General features: G+C 39.4%; 1 protein-coding gene across 1 annotated transcript in view; it reads left to right on the top strand.

Moving 5' to 3' along the window:
* Positions 1 to 525: 525 nt before the first annotated feature.
* The window catches only part of GATB (glutamyl-tRNA amidotransferase subunit B), a 43,250-nt gene continuing 24,039 nt past the window's right edge, over positions 526 to 19,736 (top strand). The window contains exons 1-4 of the mRNA XM_068680952.1: positions 526 to 753; positions 2,109 to 2,259; positions 15,916 to 16,029; positions 19,133 to 19,331. Of these exons, the coding sequence (XP_068537053.1) occupies positions 563 to 753; positions 2,109 to 2,259; positions 15,916 to 16,029; positions 19,133 to 19,331 (655 nt within the window). The 5' untranslated portion in view covers positions 526 to 562. The remainder of the gene's footprint in view (positions 754 to 2,108; positions 2,260 to 15,915; positions 16,030 to 19,132; positions 19,332 to 19,736) is intronic.

Below are 19,736 nucleotides of genomic sequence, written 5' to 3'. Positions count from 1 at the left end.
GCCTGTGGTTTAGGACAGAAGGTTGTTAATTCTGTTGTCTGTTTGATGTAGCTGCATAAACAGTGTCCAAGATACTTGCCTATTCTCTGGGCACTGATCCTTGTTACCGTGTATTTGTACATCAATAACACTGTGGGGCCCTCCTGGGACTGTCCCTCAGTGCTCCAGGCACACAGCTGAGGCCCAGGGTTGCCACTGAAGGGCACCAGATTGCTGACAGAAAACGAGGCAGCTGATGTTTGACGCCAAAGATCTGAGAAACACCAACTATAACGCATCTTTTTTTAAAAAAATCAGTGTGTCAGTGTAGGGGTGCGGAACGTGAGGCTGCCGGTCCCCAGCCGTGCTGTGGCACCGCTCCCCGAGGGCTGCCACACCTCACAGCGCCTCGCCTCGCCGAGGCCGCCGCCCGCCATTACCGCCCCCTCAGGCGGAGCCGAGGCGCGGGGCCTGCCGGGAGTTGTAGTCCCCCCGCCCACCACTCCGCGCAGCCACCGCGCTCTCCGGACTACATCTCCCAGGGGGCGCTGCGGGGAAGGCTCCGAGCTGTGGGCGAGGCAAAATGGCGGCGGCGGCGCTGGGCTGTGGCGGGGGTTGGCGCCGGGCGTGGCGGCGCGGCCTGGGGGGACCCCTCCCCGTCCCTGTCCCCATCGCTGCCCTTGTCCCTGTTGCTGTCCCTCTCCCAGCCCGCCGCCCCCCGCGGGTCGTCGCCCGTAACGCCGGAGGTGGGGCGGTGCCGGCGGGGAAGAGCGGGTACGGCGTGGGGCCGGGCTCGGGGCGCGGGCGGCCTCAGCAGCCTCCTGTCAGGGCGGTGAGGCAGCGACAGCACCTCCCGAGCGGGCTGGGACACACGGGCTGCCACAGGAACACGGTTGTGGTTAGCGCACGGGCAAAGAGAGAGCCTGGCGTGCCCGTGGTAGGGGTCCCAAGGCAGCTCGCCTTCCCAAAATGAGATATTTTCTATGAGTAGAGGAAAACACCGAAGAAAACGTTTCAGTACAGAAAAAAATGTATTGGATGCTTTAAACATCTGAACCTTGATCCGTTAGGACAATGCTCTTCTTCCTAAAGCAGCAGTACGAGTGGTATCTGCATCTCTAAGTTTGTGTTTGTAGGGATGTCCTCGGCTGTTGGAGGGCAGACAGCGAACTAAAATCTTGGCAGTGTGTTATGTTCACCTTTGGAAGGAACACTATCCTTGATATATTTGTTTAATGTTTTTCCGTAGCTCGCTTATCTGCTATAGCTATCTGGGTACTTATATTGCTGAAGTCTCTTGCCACAGAAATGTGATTTCATCACTGAAGTGTTATTTGTGCCACTTCATTTGTACAAGGCCAGATAATTACTTACAGAAACTGTCAAGCAATTCATACTGTAAAGGTGACCCTTTTCCCTTGTCCATATAAAGGTTATGGATGTGAGAATTGCAATTACTTTTCACATGATATAGAGAAGCTTTATGCTATGGAGTATGTTCAGAGAGCAGCAGCTCTCTAGTTGAAATTGTGATTTCTCTATTACCACATTACTAATGTTTATGCTAATATGCTACTAGCACTGCTCTGGAGAGCCACCTTTCCCAGCATGCAAGTGACTGTCTGACAAAGAATACATAATTTATTATGCCACCTGTCTGCTGGAGATTTATCAAACTACATGAGAAGTAATTGATATTTATGATGATTTTGTGATTTTCATGGGGTACCAAATTAGGGTTCATTCAGCATGCAAGTTTGCCTCATTAATTTCTGTAAGATTTCTCATCTAAGGCAAAGTTAAGTTTCAGACCATTACGTTTTCTTTCTTACAGCATTCTCTCCAGCATATAGTCAAGACCCTTTGCCATACAGTCCTGGCTTTATATATTGAGTTAGTACCTTTTCTTCGGCATTGCAGCACAACCTTTGCCGTCACCGTAGATGGATTTGCAGTACTGTTTGCAAATTTTTACAATTGCAATTTAGTTTTTGTCAAATAACTAAATGAAGAGGTTTTAATTCTTGTATTTTTAGATGTTTATGTTTTTTTAACATAGAATCATAGATAGTTATGTGTAGATAACATCATCGATATTTAACTACATTTCTCTTCTCTTTCTTTTTCAGCCTTGCTCCTTGGGTACCAGTTGTGGGTCTGGAAATTCATGCACAGATCAGCTCCAACTCAAAACTTTTCTCTGGTTCCCAAGTGCAGTTTGCAGCACCTCCTAACTCTTTGGTATCTTTCTTTGATGCCTCTTTACCGGGAACTTTACCAGTAAGTTATGTTTCAACTTAACTTTTAACAGAATTTATGTCAGCCACCTTTGGTTGTATTTCTAATATTCTCTTTCTAATATTTGACTATAAAACTGCTTTTACACATTTGTCTATTTTCCGTCTGTTTGATAATTTGAGATGCCTGGTACTGTTTCTTTTTATTCTACTGACTCCCTGGTTATCACTGTGGATATTTGATATCCCCTGCAAAGGAAAAAAAATAAGGACTGTCTATTCGACATATTAAATGAATCACAGTATTTCTCTGAGGCCAGAGTGGGTGTATTTGGTTAGTATGCCACACAGGAAATTCCTTAGATATGAGAGGTACTTAAAATCCTGTGAGAGAAGAACATCTTAGATTTATTTCCAAGTGGCCATTTGATGTTACTTTGCCATATGTGTGTTTATGTAGCTGTCATTTGCCATTTGGAATGTCTCACTACAGGGTTACTTAGTTTCCTTAGTAGAAACTCTCTGATTTAGGCAAGTGTCAACTGTTCCTATTGCCAGTGCAACATAATTAAAATTAAAAAAAAAAAAAGGAATCCATGTGAAACATTGTGAGCTAATAAGTCAGAATAGATAGCTAGTGTTTGGCAATGAGAATTTGTTAGGGACAGCATAATACACTTTTGAAATCACAGCTTAATTATAACTTCATTGTTTGTGATGGCTATGACAATGCTTCTGTAGAATTCTCCAGGAATCTAACAGGTTTCATATAATAGTTTAAAAAAAAAAAAAAAAAGAAAAAAAGTATAACACTATACAGCAAAAGTAAATAGTGAATAGACTTTACATTGCTTCATGCAACAAACATGCAGAGATTATAATGGGGTGAAATTATTTTATGCATATGCAAAAGTGCTTCCCTGAGTATATTTGTTAGAGTGGAGGCTTGAATTCCAGTTGCAGATGTATTTTTTTTTAATCTGTTGGAAGCTTTTCTTCACCATATTATAGCCTTAAATAAGATTATAAAATTGAGAATTAACTTACAGGTAGATTTCTGGGGCTTTATATGTGCTGTGTGATCCTTAAAGAGAGAAATGAGTTGATACATTCATTTTGCATTTGCAAAGGTATTGAAACCTAAGAAAGGAGAGGTTAGATGCTGATAAAATTTGGACTTGACTCCAGTCTCAGTGCCAATTCAGGGCTGAGTTTCAGATCTAACTATATGGAAATCTTGACAACTTTCCAGAGAGAATGGGAATCTTATGCAATCATTTGGTTTTAGACTTGAATCCCAGTTAGACCTGAAATATGGAAGATGAGTTAATTTCATCTGGAGGTAGGCCAAGGTTAAGGAGTTCATAATCACAGAATTTAAAAGGGTTCAAATTTTTGTTTTACAGCTTCTTAACATTCTGTGAATGCACAGAAATCCTGTTAAATTGTCTAATGCTTGTCTTCAGTCAAGTAGAAAATCTGTTCTTGAAAGAACGAAAATGAGTATTTATGTAGAGTTTCATTTTTATGTACATTTCTATTTGTCCAGGTTGGGGCTTTTTTGGCTTGCTTTTCTCTGTCGCAGCGCTTACAAATGAGGCTTGGTATGGCCTTTGTGAAAATGCACTGATACATGTGGGCTTTGGCAGAGAAGGTAACTGCACCTGAGACGCAAAAGCCGGACAGTTAGGTTAATTGAAAAGTAGTGATTCTGTGTTAGCTTCTCCCAGGTGCTTTTATTTCTACAAAAAGAAAGATTTTTCTCACCGTAGTACTGCTGAAAATAGAGTTGAAAGTGAATGTTACAAAATACCAGTTCTTGCAGGCTAGCATGTGATACAGAATCCAGTCTGTAGTCATACCTTTGTTTTCGCATTGTACTTGCCGCACACGAATTAATGTCAGAGAACAGTATTTGTTCTGGCAGCAAATAGCTGGGCTTATTTTCTTGAAGTAACTATATGTATTTGTATATAGCAGTATTACCAGAAGTAGAATTTGATAGATTTCAGTGGATTTAGAAAGATAGAAGGTAGATTTTGAAAATTTCTAAGTATTTATTAAAAAAAAAAAGTAACATCTTAACAAATGTTCAGATTATGGCCTACTAAGTCTCTTTAGAAGGTAAATATTTGGCTTTCCAACTGTGTTTTGATGAGAAATTAAAAAAATAGGAGCCAAGTCTTAACAGAACTGAAAAATACAGGGGTTGTACTGTCTGCGGCAAAGAATAACTAGTGTTATAAACTGGGAAGTATAGTGACAGTTCTCAGTGTCACAGGGATTTAAACTTACCGTGGGACTACGATATGGCTATGATAGACAACCATGCTAGCGTTTGGTGCTTTGCAGTGGGACCAGAAAGAATGGTGCTAGGGGGAACTTTTCTACTTGTTATAAATTTCTTGGTCACTAATCAGCGTGGGCATGATACTTCGCTGTGCCCTGCACAGTAGAGGGGAAACTAGAGGAATCTGTTCAGACCTCCTCCATCTTTCTGCTTTATATTTTCCTCCTGTACTGTCATAGAACTTATTTTATGTTCCTGCTGCAAGTAGGCCTTCAGAGGACCATCAAAAACAGTGTTAGTGTCACGACCATTTCACTATGCCACTTTCATAATGTGCCTCTGAGACAGCTACAGGCAAGAACAGCGATGCAGGTGTACTCCTGTTCGGCATGAAGCAGGAAAAATGACATGGTAAAGCTTTAATTAAGAAGGTACATTAAGAAATAGTAAGACTGGAGGGCACATCCCGCACTGCTCTACAGGCTTCATTTTCATGTCCTGTGGTGATGGAACCCTCACCCCTAGGCATCGTACTCAATCACTCTAAGGATTGCTTCTCTTTCGGACAATATACAAGCCTTCAAAATTTAATGAAGTGTGCAAAGTGTACCTCTTATGTTTTGTTTACCAGTTAGATGGACTCGGCAATCAAATTAGCATGGTGTATTTAGAGACCCTGTTATGTAGAAAGTATTAAGCTATACAGGGCTGTGCATGATACATTATATGTACATGTAGGTTGATTTAAAATTCTTCTGAGGATCCATAAATGTGGTTTCACTTTCAGTCTGATAAATCCTCTTTGAAAATTCTGAGAGTCTTTATAGAGGTCTATAAAGGTGAGACTGGCCTCACAGAAAGTGAATCCAGCTATTCTCATGCTTCAGATGGCTGACTAAAAGTTAATTATAGCTCAGCCTAAGAAATAAGATGATAGATCTAGTAACTAAAGGCTGAAACCTTTGTTGTCTGTGCTTAGTCTTTGTTGCTAATCACACCAGAAGATGCACATTTTGTGTTTGTATCCTTCATGACTAAAGTGAAAACCTGATCCTGTTTCTTTGGATGCGGGTATACTAAGAAATAACCTGGGATTTATTAACCAAGGTTTAAGTTAATAAGAGTTGAATGAATGTTAGCCCTGCAGCCTTAAGTATTTTGAAATTTTTGACACCTTCTCTTGCATTTGAATTTTGTTATCTTCACAGTGTGAACGGTGTCTGTTTTATCTTTTTGTAAGGTAGAGTTTTCTGAAGCACAGGTAATCATCAAGCTCTGGTTCTAATGAAGAAAAGATAAATTCCATCTGACCTTAGAAAAAGTAGAGTAAGGGCTGTGTTGAACACTGCTGTAGAATATCATGATATTATCTGAATATATATATTTTTCCTGTTTCATTAGACATCCTTCAGCACTTGGCAACTCACTCATTGCTGTTACTGAGATTTTCATATCTTCAATTTAAACCCCTTCAGTTTTCCCTGTGTAGTGTTAAAAGGAAGCCTTTGCACGCTCCTGTATTTTCTCTCAGCGGTACAGTGACATTCCTGCAATTGATACACCTTTTCATGTAAGAAAGTGGGGCTAGAACAGCTGTTAGGCCTTGCTCCTTCAGGTATTGTGTTACTGGCAACCTAAAGTCCAAACTCTGACTTCTCCAAAGCTAAGTAATGTGACTGTGGCACTGCTCAGTAGCTGAGAGGACATGTATCACGCTGTTGTCTTCCCCCTCTGCAGTGCTGTGACATAGCTGCCCAGGGACCTGGCAGCGGTAATACCCAGCTTGGAGATGTGGAGGATGCTTTAGTTCTCCTTCCTGTGTTGAGATTGCATCCATCCTTGGCAGTGGGAGATGCGCAGTGTTTTTACAGGTGGCTTGGGTGATTATCAGACTTCATAATGAATTTCAGATGCTATTAACATACAGGATTTACCTGGTGCATTTGCATTCAAAGCCACTGGGAGGTTGGTATGGATTTTGGCAGATTTGGCACCATCTTACAGATGTTGGAACAGAAACATTGAGACTAGAATTTATACTTTACAACCTGAAACTAGACTTCTTGATATCCCATGCCTGTTAGATCTGGTGCCACAGCAGCTGCTTTATCAACTTGTGACTTCAGTTGTGTTTTGACATGCCTGCTGACATGCGTATAAATTGAGTCCCTTCTTGTACTATGTTGCTTTGAAAAACTGTTTCTTAGCTTTCCTTTTGATAACTACATTGTTTAATTGCACACGCTTTTCTTGAGGAACTGGACAGTCTTGGGCTCTTTCTGTGCATGTTGGTTTAGGTGTTGTAATCTGTATTTTCTTTTCTTCTTTGAAACCACATGTGCTTAGATTGTTGTATCCTTCAGGTCTCCTCTAAAAATAAATTAGTAGCAGTGCCTGAAGGAAAAAGTGAGTGCATACTTGTTTAAAACCATTTATTTATGTCTAGATTCTATTTAACTGTTTGCTATTTCTTTCACTAAAGCTGCAATAATTGCATTCAAGTGGAAAAAAGGAGATACTTTCTTAGAAATTCATGGTACCTATCTGTTGCAGTCCTTTCATTCCTGATGATATTTGGGTGTGTTATAAGCATTGTATCATCAGTGGTTAACAGCCTTTCATGTTGACACAGCCCCAGCTTGCAAAGTATGTTAGTCCTAGTCCCTGTGAGCCTCTAAAAAGAAAATACCACTTAGTTTAGAAAAAAAAATGGGAGAGGGAAACAGACTTTCAAATGATTGCTCCCTGAGAAGGCTTTTGCAGTTCATAGACCCTTGAATTAGTGCGTACGTGATGGATTAGAGCCTACCTATGTAATTTCAAGCTATTAAGCAGTTCAGCACTGTTGTACTGGTCAGGAGAAGTCTTTGAGAGATTAAGGAGGCATGCTTCAGGTGACTTTCAGGGCTGGCTTAGGGTGAGGGGTGTTCCTCATTTTATTTTCTTCTCTTTCATAGGATCACGCACAGCCTGGGGTGGTTATATGTGGAACTAGTCTCCTTCATTGGGGTCTGAGAAGCATTACACCTTCGCAGTTACTGCAGTTGCTTGGGTCAAAATTATTTCATGCTTAACTATGAATACAGTTTTTCTGGAGATGCCTCTGCTCTTGTACTTTGAAGTGTTTGGTGATGTTTGTCAATGCTCTTCTGTCAAGCTTTGAAGGAGTACCCTGCAAGATTTTCTCTTACTTTTTGCTGTGTCTTGTTTGTTTGTGAGAAGTTAGAACATTCATTCTGGGTGTTTTAATCTTTTTGTCAAGGCTAACAATTCCTGTAGGGCTTTGTCTCCTTAACATCTCAGAAACTGTGCTACCTATTGAGCTCTCTTCCTTTTTCTTCTTGTTGGCTTTGCTGTTCATCCTTAACAGGTCCCTCTGGCTGATGTAAACTTGCCTGTTAGAACTGCGTTGAGTTGATATAACATCTTGCTGTCACCTATTTCAGTAGATCCTTCAATGCATCACTGATGTTATCTATGTATTTTCACTTATCTCCTTTTGTGTTGGTTTTTATTGCTTTACCTTTTGCTTTATACAGATTTTTTTTCTACTTCATAGTGGGGAACTGCTGTTTGCAGTATCTTGTTTCCTTTCTTTCATGTAGTTCTGCTACTGAAGTCATCGTGCCACCTCTGATATGGTAGGACAGTGTGACCGTTACATGACAGCTAGACAGATCGCCATCCCCTCTTTCCTGATGCACTCTGAAATTGCTGCCGAAATGCACATTAGGTTTTTGCAGTAGTTTTTATTTGTGTGCTGGGAATTTATTTTAACTTTGAACTGTGGGTGATTTTGGCAGAGAGGCAAATTTCTATTCCTTCTCTTATCAGTCACTATATATGCTTTGGCATCCTTAAGAATTTGATTTAATTTTCTCTCTGTATGTGGACAGCCAGTCTGGTTCCAGGCGACTCCTTTTGAGGAAATCCAAGGTAGTGGAGTGTACATAGGCAAGTGAAAACAGCACTCTATTAAGAAAGAGTTTCAGTAGCAATCATGGTTCTACCATTTCTTTTGAGCATTTTAACTTTGCAAACTGACATCTTGCTTCTTTGTTCTTCTTATTAACGATTTTTTCTTTGAAGACTTTTTTCATTAAAAGGTATTTAGGAAACACTGTCCAACAGCGTTTGATGACAGATAATTGTAGACTGGGTCTTTGTTCTCATCATGGTTAGCTGTCTCATGTGTAATGTTGCATAACTCTCAGTTTTATGTATTTTGCTTGAAACTTATCTTGGTGCAATTAGGCTGTAATTGGTTCTTAGGGTAAAATTAATCTGTTTCTTTGTGTTTTCCTCTCTATCAGCCACCTTGGCACTGTAAATATGTTATGGCTCTATTTTTGATTTTGAAAGGAATATGTAAGTTTGTGCCACTGGAGTTTATTAGTTGTATGTGTAGACTTTGCTGTTGCAACCATTGTTTTCTATACAGAAATGTTAGTTTTGCAGTTTAGCTGCCAAGTTCATCCAGATTTGTCTAAAAAGATTTCGATCTGCAGAGGTTTTTCTGAATCTATTAGCAAGTGCATGTAGAGGAAAATAGCATTTGAGTCTGCTCTCTTCTCCCCACTGCTACGAGCTTTATTTGGGCTGCTGACATTCAGGTATTTGTGACACTTCATACTCAGTTTGGGATGTTTGATGAAGTGGGGAAGAGGTGAAGGGAATCATGGAGGAGATGGTGCCGATCTCACTGCTTAGCTAAAACAAACTTGGACAGTTATTTACAGGAAATTAATTTTCATTGGTCCTGCTGTTGTCTTTTAACAAAGAATTTTAACCAAAAGCAAACAAACTTGCCTTTTAAAAGATAATTTTAATTTGCTTTTTTAATAGCTTTTTGCAAGATTTGTTGCAGTATGTTACCTATCGTTTGCTTGAATTACTGTATTCTTGTGTGTGTTAGACTTCTGTTTACTCTCAGCTTGTACGTTGTGCTGTCTTAAGAGATCTAGGTCAGAAGAACCACCCTGGAGGGAAAGATGGCACCTTTTTTGAAGAGCAAATAAGCATGTTTCAGGAAACTGCGAATGGAGGAAGAAGGGATGAGGGAGTAGCAGCAAAGGGGTGGGAGCTTTTAGTGTACTTAAAGATTGCAACAAGGAGCAGAGGGCAGATAGGCAAGATTTAGAAGAGCAAGAGAATGACAGTCAATGTGTATCGAAGTTCTGAATTTGTTGCAAGGGATTTGATAACAAGGGAGATGGCCCTGAGCAAGCCTACATGCCAAGAACCGCCTACAAGGGTAAACAGGGCAAGGGGGCAATTTAGAAACACTTTCTATTTCCATTCTTTACTAAATGCTCTGAATTTTCCCCCTTAAACAAATAGAGCAGTATAAGTTACGTTGAAGAAAGCAGATGTTACTCATGTTTAAAAGTCTTTATTAGTGTTTTTTGTTTTTTTTTTGCAGAGCTAAGCATAGGGAAAGGTCTGAGCAGCTCTGCCTCAAAGCTCTGGCTGACTTTGGATTTGATCCCATTCTGTAACTTAAGTTTTAGCCATTGCTCAGTCTCCTATCTCTAGAATCAGTGAGTTGTTTTCACTGGCTTTTTCCTTGTTTAGCTTCTCTTGGACCAGATAGTGCTGGCAGTGGTTTCCGTTTCAGGTGGCGTAACAAAGGAAGCATCCTTATGACAGGTCAAAAAAGCCGTGTGGCAGGCTCAGAAGGTGGAACTGTCAGCAGGGTGGGTATAGATGTTAGATACTGGACTTCTTGATGGCAATGCCATGGAAACAGTGCTTACGGATATGATGAACCATTGCATCTCTATTGTGTTGTTCTTCTGTCTTCTGCTTTTGGAACCAGTTCTGAATGGTAGAAGTTTATTCAGTTGTAGCCAGGGATGATGGAGTTTTAGACACCAAGATCTCTGTTTTCAGGCAATGCCACTGGATTTGTTGCCTCACTAGCACCCCAGAAACAGATTTTTTTTTCCATTGAGAAGAGAACACTGAGCACTTTGCCCACATAGTAGTCTGAATGGATTTTTCCTTCTGTGGGTTTTAGCAAACCCTGTCTCAAAGGGCTGAGAAACCCAGAAGGCAGTCAGTATTTAAAGAGCTTTGAATTTGGTGTTAAAATTCCTGGTTTTCTTACTCTCAGGGGTCAGAATTTCTCCCTACTGCTGCTGAATTTTTGTGATTTTCATTGCCACTGGAAGATAATTCCTCCTATTCTAAGCCTTGTGATACAAGTATTCACAATGGCTCTTGATTTTCAGAGAATGTGCCCTGTTATTCTTTGGATACATGTAAAGTAATGTGTTTAGGAGCCAGGCACTTCTTAAGATGTCAGAGTTCCCTGTTCTTTGCCACCAGACAAGGTTAAGGATAATAATATGTTTTGTATAGCAGCATATATCTTTGGCACCAGACAGCAGACAGATAAGGTTACAAAATGTAATGATATATTTGACCAAAATACACTGCTTCAACTTCTCAGTTGCCATTTTGTTCTCCTTCCTTAAGCTAGAGTCTCTTTCTGTTAATCTAAGGTCTTTATTTATAATGTCTGCTGCTTTCTCCTCTACTCACTTGCACCTTTCCTTAGGGATAAGAACATAATGCTCATCTTAAGACGGGAAATATGCTGTAAAGTAGATGCTGGACTGAAATCCAAAAAAGCATAAATTGAAGCTGGCCTTCTTTTTAAATTTATTCTGCAGTTAGTGACCTTGTTTGTTGCAATATGTAGGTTCTTTGCAGACCAAACAAATGACAAGTCTTATGTTGGCTTGTTCTTTTAAAAAAATATATATATTGTATGCCAAAGGGGCTGGGGTATGATTCCCAACAATCCTATTGAAATAAATGGTTTATCTGCGACATGGTTACCTCTTAATTTATTGCCACGTACATTCTGTATGTGCATAGCTACAAGACAGTTAGGCCCTCCTCTCTGTCTGGGAGGATGCCAAGGAAGAACCCTGGGTTGAAATACTCAACTGCAGTATCAGATGGAACGGTCACAATTACATTTGGACTAAGTGGATATGAGAATAATTTATTTTGAAGTTTAACTTATGAATGCACTTCAAAGAACCATATATTGAAGCAGGTCAGTACTTTTAAAACTGTAGGAATAATAAAACTGAATATATCCATTAATGGAAGCAAATAAAAATCAGAGTGATATGAAATAAGAGTAACAGGAAATATGACTAGATATATCTGCTGAGGTTTCTAAAGATTACTGCTTTGTCTACAGAGAGCTGGCTAAGTACATTGCACTACTTCCTTCTTCCAGCTGTTATTTTAAATTAAAAGGAACTGAAATTAAATATTTCCAAGATAAATAGTCACGTAGTTAATCACAGGATGCCGACTTCTTCATGTTTATAAGTAGGAGTGAAGGTTTTAAGATAGCCAATTCATATGGAACCTACTTTATTAAAACGTGTAACCTAGAATCAATATATATTTTTATTAATTTTGGGGAAATTATGTTGATTATGCTGTGTTTAGTATGAGGAATGCTTTGTTCTGTAACAAAGGCCTCTGGGAACCCACTGCTATAATATAGATTTTTTTCTTAAGGGGTAGCAGAAATGAACTTTTTTCCAGGAAGGAGATTTAGGTGTTTCTTTTTTTATATTTTGTTTTTCACTTACCATAGAACCCTAGACTGGCTTGGGTTGGAAGGGACCTTAAAGACCACTCACTTCCACCCCCCTGCCATGGGCAGGGACACCTCCCACCAGACCAGGTTGCCCAAAGCCCCATCCAACCTGGCCTTGAACACCTCCAGGGATGGGGCATCCACAGCTTCGCTGGGCAACCTGTGCCAGGGCCTCACCACCCTCAGAGTGAAGAATTTCTTCCTAACATCTAATATAAGTCTCTCCTCTTTTAGTTTAAAACCATTCCCCCTTGTCCTATCAGTCTGCCCAAGTAAAAAGTTGTTCTCAGTCTTTTCATAAGCCCCCTTTAAGTATTGAAAGGCTGCTTATCCTATATATTACTCATGACCAAAACAAAAAGCTTTATGCCTACTCTCTTAAAGTGTAAAAATGATCATTCACTAAATATAGAAACAGATATCTTCACCTAAAAGGGAACCAGCTTTTCTAATGTATTAGTATAAGGAGTAAACCTGCTGCTAAAGAGAAAAAAAAAAAAAAAAGTTAAAATTTGCTTTTGATGGGAATTTATGCCGTTGAAGGTATTATGCATGTACTGTTGTATAGCTATTGAATAGTCCTGTATTTAAAGCCAAGGTCTTGACTAATCCGACCTTGCAAATAAAAATGATAAATTTTTAAAAGGAATCTTTCCACTTGTGAACTAGATGTAGAGAATAGACAAGTATCAGAAAAAGCAAGGTCTTAGTTGGATTGTTCTTTCATTCCTTTAGCTCTCAGTTACCATGGTGCTCTAGCAGGATAGCCTAGCTACAAAGGAAATGGTGCTGATGTTGTGATGCCATTGTTAAGGTGTTTCATGAGTTTCCAATCCAAACAATTTACATTTCTTTCTGTGATAGGTCTCTAGGAGTTTCTTGAAATAAATACCTAGGAGAGATGCTTCTGTTTTAGAAGACCAGAAGTATTTAAGAAGGCTTTCTAGACTGTTGTGTTTTGTCCATAGCTATTCCAGGAACTGCACAGCTTTCTTTCAAGGCCAGCACTTTACTAGCATATCAGACTGGCAGCTTGTCAGTTCAAGCCAGTAATTTAGATCTTTGGTGCTAGTCAAAGCTGTCAACTTAATAACAGCTTACCACCTAAACAAGCTGGGGGGACTTATTCTAGGTCATTAGTATGGGAAGTTTCACATACTGAATTGATATTTATCACTGTATATTATTTGAGAAGCTAAGCTTGTTTGAAGCAAAATTAGTAGTTTGCTTAACCAGTTCTGCTTTACACACACAGCTTTGATCATAAAAGACCAAAATGGGTAGTGATAGTTCAGAAGTGGAGCAATATTAGATAACTTCTGATTTTTGAGGAAGTAGATGGTCATCAGCTTGTTCTAGTCAAACAGGGCAGGAGAAAGGACATCTCAGTATGGCGCTGGGGGAAAGATTGATTTTGCAGTGTCTTCTGCAGTCAAGAAATACCACAGGAAGTGAGACTAGTGACTGAGTAATGTATGTACAAGGACTGGGCTACTGTCATCCAATATGCTGGGCTCAGATACACATTGCAGCCATCCAAATGCTTAGTAATACTGCATAGAAAATAATAAATATTTTACATTTTTATGCTAGTTTTTCCCCAGGGCCACCAGAATGGTTCACCAGTTGTAGTACAAATGCTTCTTGTGGATATAAGTAGTAAGTATATGGGAATTATTTCCTCCACCCCCAAAGAGTATTAATCCCGTAGAGCAATGAGTAAGATACAGTCTACTTTGTTTGAAACAAAAACTGAAGAAGTAGTCAAAGGTGATAGTTGTATCATTATCATTGGCTAAACTCCACCTGTGTTTGTAGAACATCCTCTGAAGCTCTAGTGGACTGCAGCTTGGGACCTGGGTTTTGTCTTGTTCTCAGATCGGAGTCAGTCACAATCCCTTTGCTGGCTGGAGACGCAGCAGGACATCAGGCATGTGTTCACTGCTTTGGTACAGTGGTGTTTTGAGTCTCCCTGGTCCTTATGAAGCCTTAATGGTTTCTGGTTAAAGGGCTGATGGGTATAGTCCTCTCTGATTTGTAAAGCTGAGTAGTGTTATGCTGTAAGGCTTCAGAAGGAGGAAATTTTGCTGGTGTAGTTAGAAATGTTGTGGTGTTTTAAACATTGAACAATTTGAACTGTTATAGGCATTGTTATGAGCTTTTTTAAACAGTAAAAAAAAGTCTCTGTTCTGCCTGGAAGCGTTTAATTGCTGAAAACAGGATCATCTACTATGTAATGAACTGCAGCCATGATACTAAAATAAAGTAATATTTTGAAGTTACCTGTTTTACTTTAGATTACAGTCAGGGCTAATTGCGTTCATTTTGCTGCAGATCTATTTCAAAGGGAAATTGTTCTTCCTCTTATCTGTTTTGAAATCTGTTCTTTGTGTCTTTTAAAATTTTTAATAAATAAAATATGCTGCAACAGATGATGTGTTGTAGTTAGCCATATATAGCTACACTAAAGATCTGAAAGTTCCCTTGTTAGATGTCTTAAATACTTAATTTCTCTACTCTATAAGCAATTTTTAAGTTTCTCTTATATGAAGAGTTTCTCCTATTTTTCAGTGAAGTTTTGATTTCTAAAATACTCGAAGTAAAGCAAAGATACTCCTTTTTGAGGTAAACACATGGGCTATGAACAATGTACAGCTGCTTAGTCTGTTTTCAGAAACCAGGCTGGTAAATATAAAAAACAAATTCTGTCAGAAACATTGAAGAAAATGTTATTTAAGCCATTTATGTTTTGGTCAATGCAGATGAAATCATGTAAATACCTTTACCTAATGTGCTCCTTTAATGGTCCAGAAATTGACTTCTTGGCAGCTCTACAACACAGAATAAGATGAATAAAGTTCTGTTCCTGCTTCAAAACACTGTAAATGTGATCATGTTGGAGTTGCACTGAGGCAGACTATTTTTTTTCTTGTCTATTTTTTTCCAGTTATATCAATTTTATATTAGTTGAACTGTTAAATTAATGAGAACACGTTTGAAAAAAGCTGTAATTTTGAAACATTGCTTGTTAGTACTTTTGGGAGTGGAATTTTCTTTCTCCTCTGGATCCTGAACCTGCTGATGAGGTAGAAGGGTGTAACACTGAGAGTGATGGATTCATTGTGAGAAACTCCTTTATTTCTTCATGAAGGCCTTGCTGGGTCTTCAGCTCACGTGGTGTTCTTCAAGAACCTTAATGCGATGGGTTCCCTGGGTGCTGGAATGCATGCATACTTGTAGCCATGGGATCAATTGATGTTTCTTTGGTTCTCTTTTAACAAAGCATAAGCATGCTTAATTTCATCGCTGTTAAGCAAATCTGTGTATAATTACTCAGGAATTCACTGTGGTTTCAGAACACCTGTAACCACAAGGTGTTTCAGTGAAATAGCACTGCAGTCCCTTGTGCAAGTCCATTGTTTTCCCAGTATGACATGACAGCCAGTTGCAAGTCCGTTGTCATTTGCTATGATTTATCTTTTTTATCTCTGGGTGTGCAAGAGTACTGTAATGCATGCAAGAGTAGCAAGCGAGAGCAGTGCATACCTCCTTATGTGGCATGACAACGTGACAATGACATTTTTTTCATCTTAAAGCTCTGCGGATTTGTAGCTACTGCAACTTTAATGATGAATTAGAACTACCCACACAAGGAAAGAGATACAAGGGTGGCTGAAGGAAAGCAAAACTGAATATACGCTCCATGTAAGGCAGTGTGTGGGAAACACATTTGTTACATACTGAGCATCTGAGCAAAACTCTGTGTCATGTTTCCTTAGGTTCTCAACAGGAGATGTGTAGAAGCAGCAGTGATGACAGGCCTGGCACTCAACTGCAGCATAAACAAGAAGTCCTTGTTTGACAGAAAACACTATTTCTATGCAGATCTGCCTGTAAGTATGCAGTGTGGGTGGCTCCTTTACAGCTGTAGGAAAGGGCAAGTCTGGAGTACGGGTGACAACAGGGGATGAGCGAAGAGATGCTTTTTCTGTTTTCAGTCAGTGTTCTGCTCGCCCCAACAGGATGCTGCGCTGTGCCCTGATGAATAGACAGCTGTACCCTGGTGCTCGCTGATTGAATATGATTGCTCTGATTGCTGACTCCTTGCTTAGCTGCACGATTCCAGTGGCTTAATGTAATTGAATTGGGAGCTGGAGCTGCTTTGCCCCCTAAGTTCTCCATTCCTGGTGCTTAGCACTAATTGTCTGTTAGGGTAAAAGCAGTCTGATAATAGCCCTTCATTTCAAGTGAATGTATAACAAACACAAGTTTCACTGGTATAAACATGGTAGTGTCTTTTCTGTGTGTGCTTAAGGAGCTAAAAAATATTTAATTTGCCTTTAAAAATTTCTCAGTCAGTAGTCCCAATAAATTAAAAATATATATATATGACTGAGTCTTTTCAGTGTGGTTTGTTGGTAGCTTTCGTATTTGTTAGAAATTGTCAGTAGAAGTCAAATACATTTTGCCACACGTGATATGGAAATACTGAAATCAGTAAGGACCTAACTTCTGTCATCACAACAGGGTGCAGAAGTGTTTGAATCTTTTCTTTGTCTATTTTGGTAAATAGAAATTTATATTTCTTTCTTTCTTTCTTTCTAATTTTAAATACTTTTTTTTTTTTTCCTGTCAGCTTATTTGCTCTGATTTTTCTGTTTAATTTGTCAAAGGGAGGAACACTGGCTTTAATTTCTCTCATTTGTGGCTGAACATCTGCTGACTGCATAAGAAGAAAAAAAAATGTTTCTATTTTATCTGAGAAAGATCAGGCATGTTAGCTTATCCTCTCTTTAGGTGAGGTATCCCAGACATCAAGAGAGGCAGAGAAAGAGATTTCTCAGGTCCCAAATCAAAGTACAGATGTGCTGTATTATTAACCAGACTATCTTCTCCCCCAGTGTTTGTTCAGGCATTGAAAATATTTTGAAGTTACACATAACACATTGAAATACATTTGTTTCTCACCTTGGAAAGGGAAGGATTTTATAGTTTTCTGTTGGACACCTGGATCTCGGAAGAGATTTGTGTCCTGTTTTCTTTTTTATTGGGAATGTGCAACTCTTAGGTTCACTTCTGTGAAGTTGACATAATTGCTGATTTTGTTTTTGGGGATAACTTTGCTAATATTTGTGAGTCATTAAGAGAGGCCCTTTTGTTGGGAGTTTTGTAATGAGCTACTGGGAATATGAAACACATCCTTATCACGTTGAATTATCAATTCTTCTTTTTTTCTTTTTTTTTTTTTTTTTTTTTAACTTGTAGAACTATTTTAGAACCCATTTCCTGACCTGAAGGAGAAAAGAAGTGAAATAGCAAGAAATAAACACAACTTTCAAAATTCCTTTATACATATTAAAGAAGCACCAAAACATCACAGATCAATTCCCATGTCACCTTTGGTGCTTCTGCCGTTAAACTGAAAACAATCTCATAGTCTTGTGTTTTCTCCTGCTATCCATCTCCTGTATAGAAACTATATGAAAGAATGTTGTCAAGTAAAAGAAACCTCAGCTATGTGTTTAGAGGAGAAAGGTGAGGCAGAAGAAAGAGTGTACAGCATCATGTGGGCTGCCATTGTCAGTGAACATGAATTATAGGATCCTCTTGTAAAATATGGATGGAAATTTGGTGAAGGAGATGCTGATTTTATTAGCCTGAAACATGTAATTCTTTTTTTCTAGTGACTGACTTCTGTAGTTTAAAGCGCTGACATTAAACTGCCCAACCTGCATTTCACAGTGAAGCAGTCTAGCCAGGAACTCTGTAATAAGATGCGGAGTTTAGGCTAATGAGCTGTACAGAACAGATAAAATAAATCCTGCTCTTAGGGTCTTTTGACAATGGGATTATTGTTACTCATGAGCGTAGGGCTTTGGATAGGAAATGGGATTCTTGTTATTTATTGTCACTCAGCATTCCAGGCTTTAAAAAAATCATTTTAATGAGAAGTTTTAAGAGATGGGAAGAGCTGTCTGGTTAGCATAGTCTGAAAAGAGTCTATTATTTTATGTTTCTTGTAGTGATTATGGCTAGAAGGTCGTGCTCTTTATTGCATATATAAGCTGAGCTATTCACGGTGCCAGACCATTGTCCTGTATCCCAACACACTGTCACCATCTCTAAACTTTACAGTAAGCCCTTCCTCCCTGCAAGATAAGCAAATGCTTCTCCCAGAAACTGGCAGGCTTTAAAATTCTCACCAGTGGAGGCATGAGTGGGGGCTAGCAAGGAGGAAGAGATAGGGGCCCTATCTCAACAGAGTAATTGATTCAACTCTGTATTTTTACATCAGAGCAGTGATTACAAGCCCTTGTCACTGGCAGCCCCTTCTCTGGCTAGAAGCTGCCCCTTTGCATGGAGTCCCAAGTATGAGGTAGTATTTATCAGCTGTGTGCCTCATTGGGGGTTGCAGTGTCTAGGTTGTAAATTGCTGCATTAATGAAACTGAACTTTCTCCTTTTCATATTTTTTTCCTGCCACCTCCCTCCCCACCACACTAATGAGTCAGTTACTGAACTGGCAGAGAGGGATATTCAGCTTGGGGATGGAGGTACAGTTACTGTCGTCAGACAAGATTTAACACGATCGCAGAACCATGCAAGAACCTCTTCTGGTCCATTTTCTGCCCCAAGGCAGTATCAGTGAAATTGATGTCACCTTTAGCAAGTGGTTGAGTAGTTGATTATTGATTATTTCTGCATTAGTATAGTATTGTATTCTTGCCCGTATTGAGGAGCACTCTTACTTTTTCCCAGATCTCCAGCTTCTCACAGTTAATTCCCATTCTAGTCCCCTTCTCTAGCTTCCCTCCTCTCCAGATAAGCAGAATAATTTGTGTTTTTGCCTGTTTACGTGTACCTTCATCTTTTACAGGTCATTATGGGAGCTGTTGCATAGTCAGTTTGATGTTCTCAGTCTAGAGTACTTGCATTTGGTAATGCTGCTGTTTTGCATAAAATGAATGTTTTGAGTATAAAGCTATTTTTTTGACAGGCTGGCTATCAAATCACTCAGCAAAGAGTTCCTATTGCGGTGAATGGGAGTCTGTCATACAGTCTCTGCATAGATAATAAAATGAGCCAGATGGTGACCAAAACTGTGAGGATTAAGCAAATACAGTTGGAGCAAGACAGTGGAAAGAGTCTCCATGATGATTCAAGGAGCCAAACTCTTGTTGACTTGAATAGGGCTGGTAAGCCTGGACTATTTTCTTATTTTTCTCCTTCTTTCTGTATAAGATGAGTCTTTAAAAGTAAATGTCTGAAAAGTAACAAGTAAAAAGTAAAAACAACCTGATATGTCTCTCCTCAAAAATAAAAACAGATCAAAATGCACATTACACTTGAAGCAGGGGAAGGCCTGCATTTTTTAATGGCTAGCAAGCCTTTCCTATTGCAGTTGGTTGATGGCATATTGCAATAGCAAATTAGAAATCTGTTGGCTCCAATTCTTCAAAACTGTGTATGTCAGTAACATACAGCCACTCAGCTGTTTAAGCTCTTGCTACTGTAGGCATTGTTTAAAAATGATAATAATAAATAAAAAATCCCAGACCTGTAGTGAATCAAGTTTGTATGTAGGAGTAGCTGCTAGAATT

Source organism: Anas acuta, chromosome 4 (assembly GCF_963932015.1).
Source record: "Anas acuta chromosome 4, bAnaAcu1.1, whole genome shotgun sequence".
NCBI lineage: Eukaryota > Metazoa > Chordata > Aves > Anseriformes > Anatidae > Anas > Anas acuta.
The sequence above is the reverse complement of the archived record's forward strand: the minus strand, read 5'-3'. Positions and strand labels throughout refer to the sequence as shown.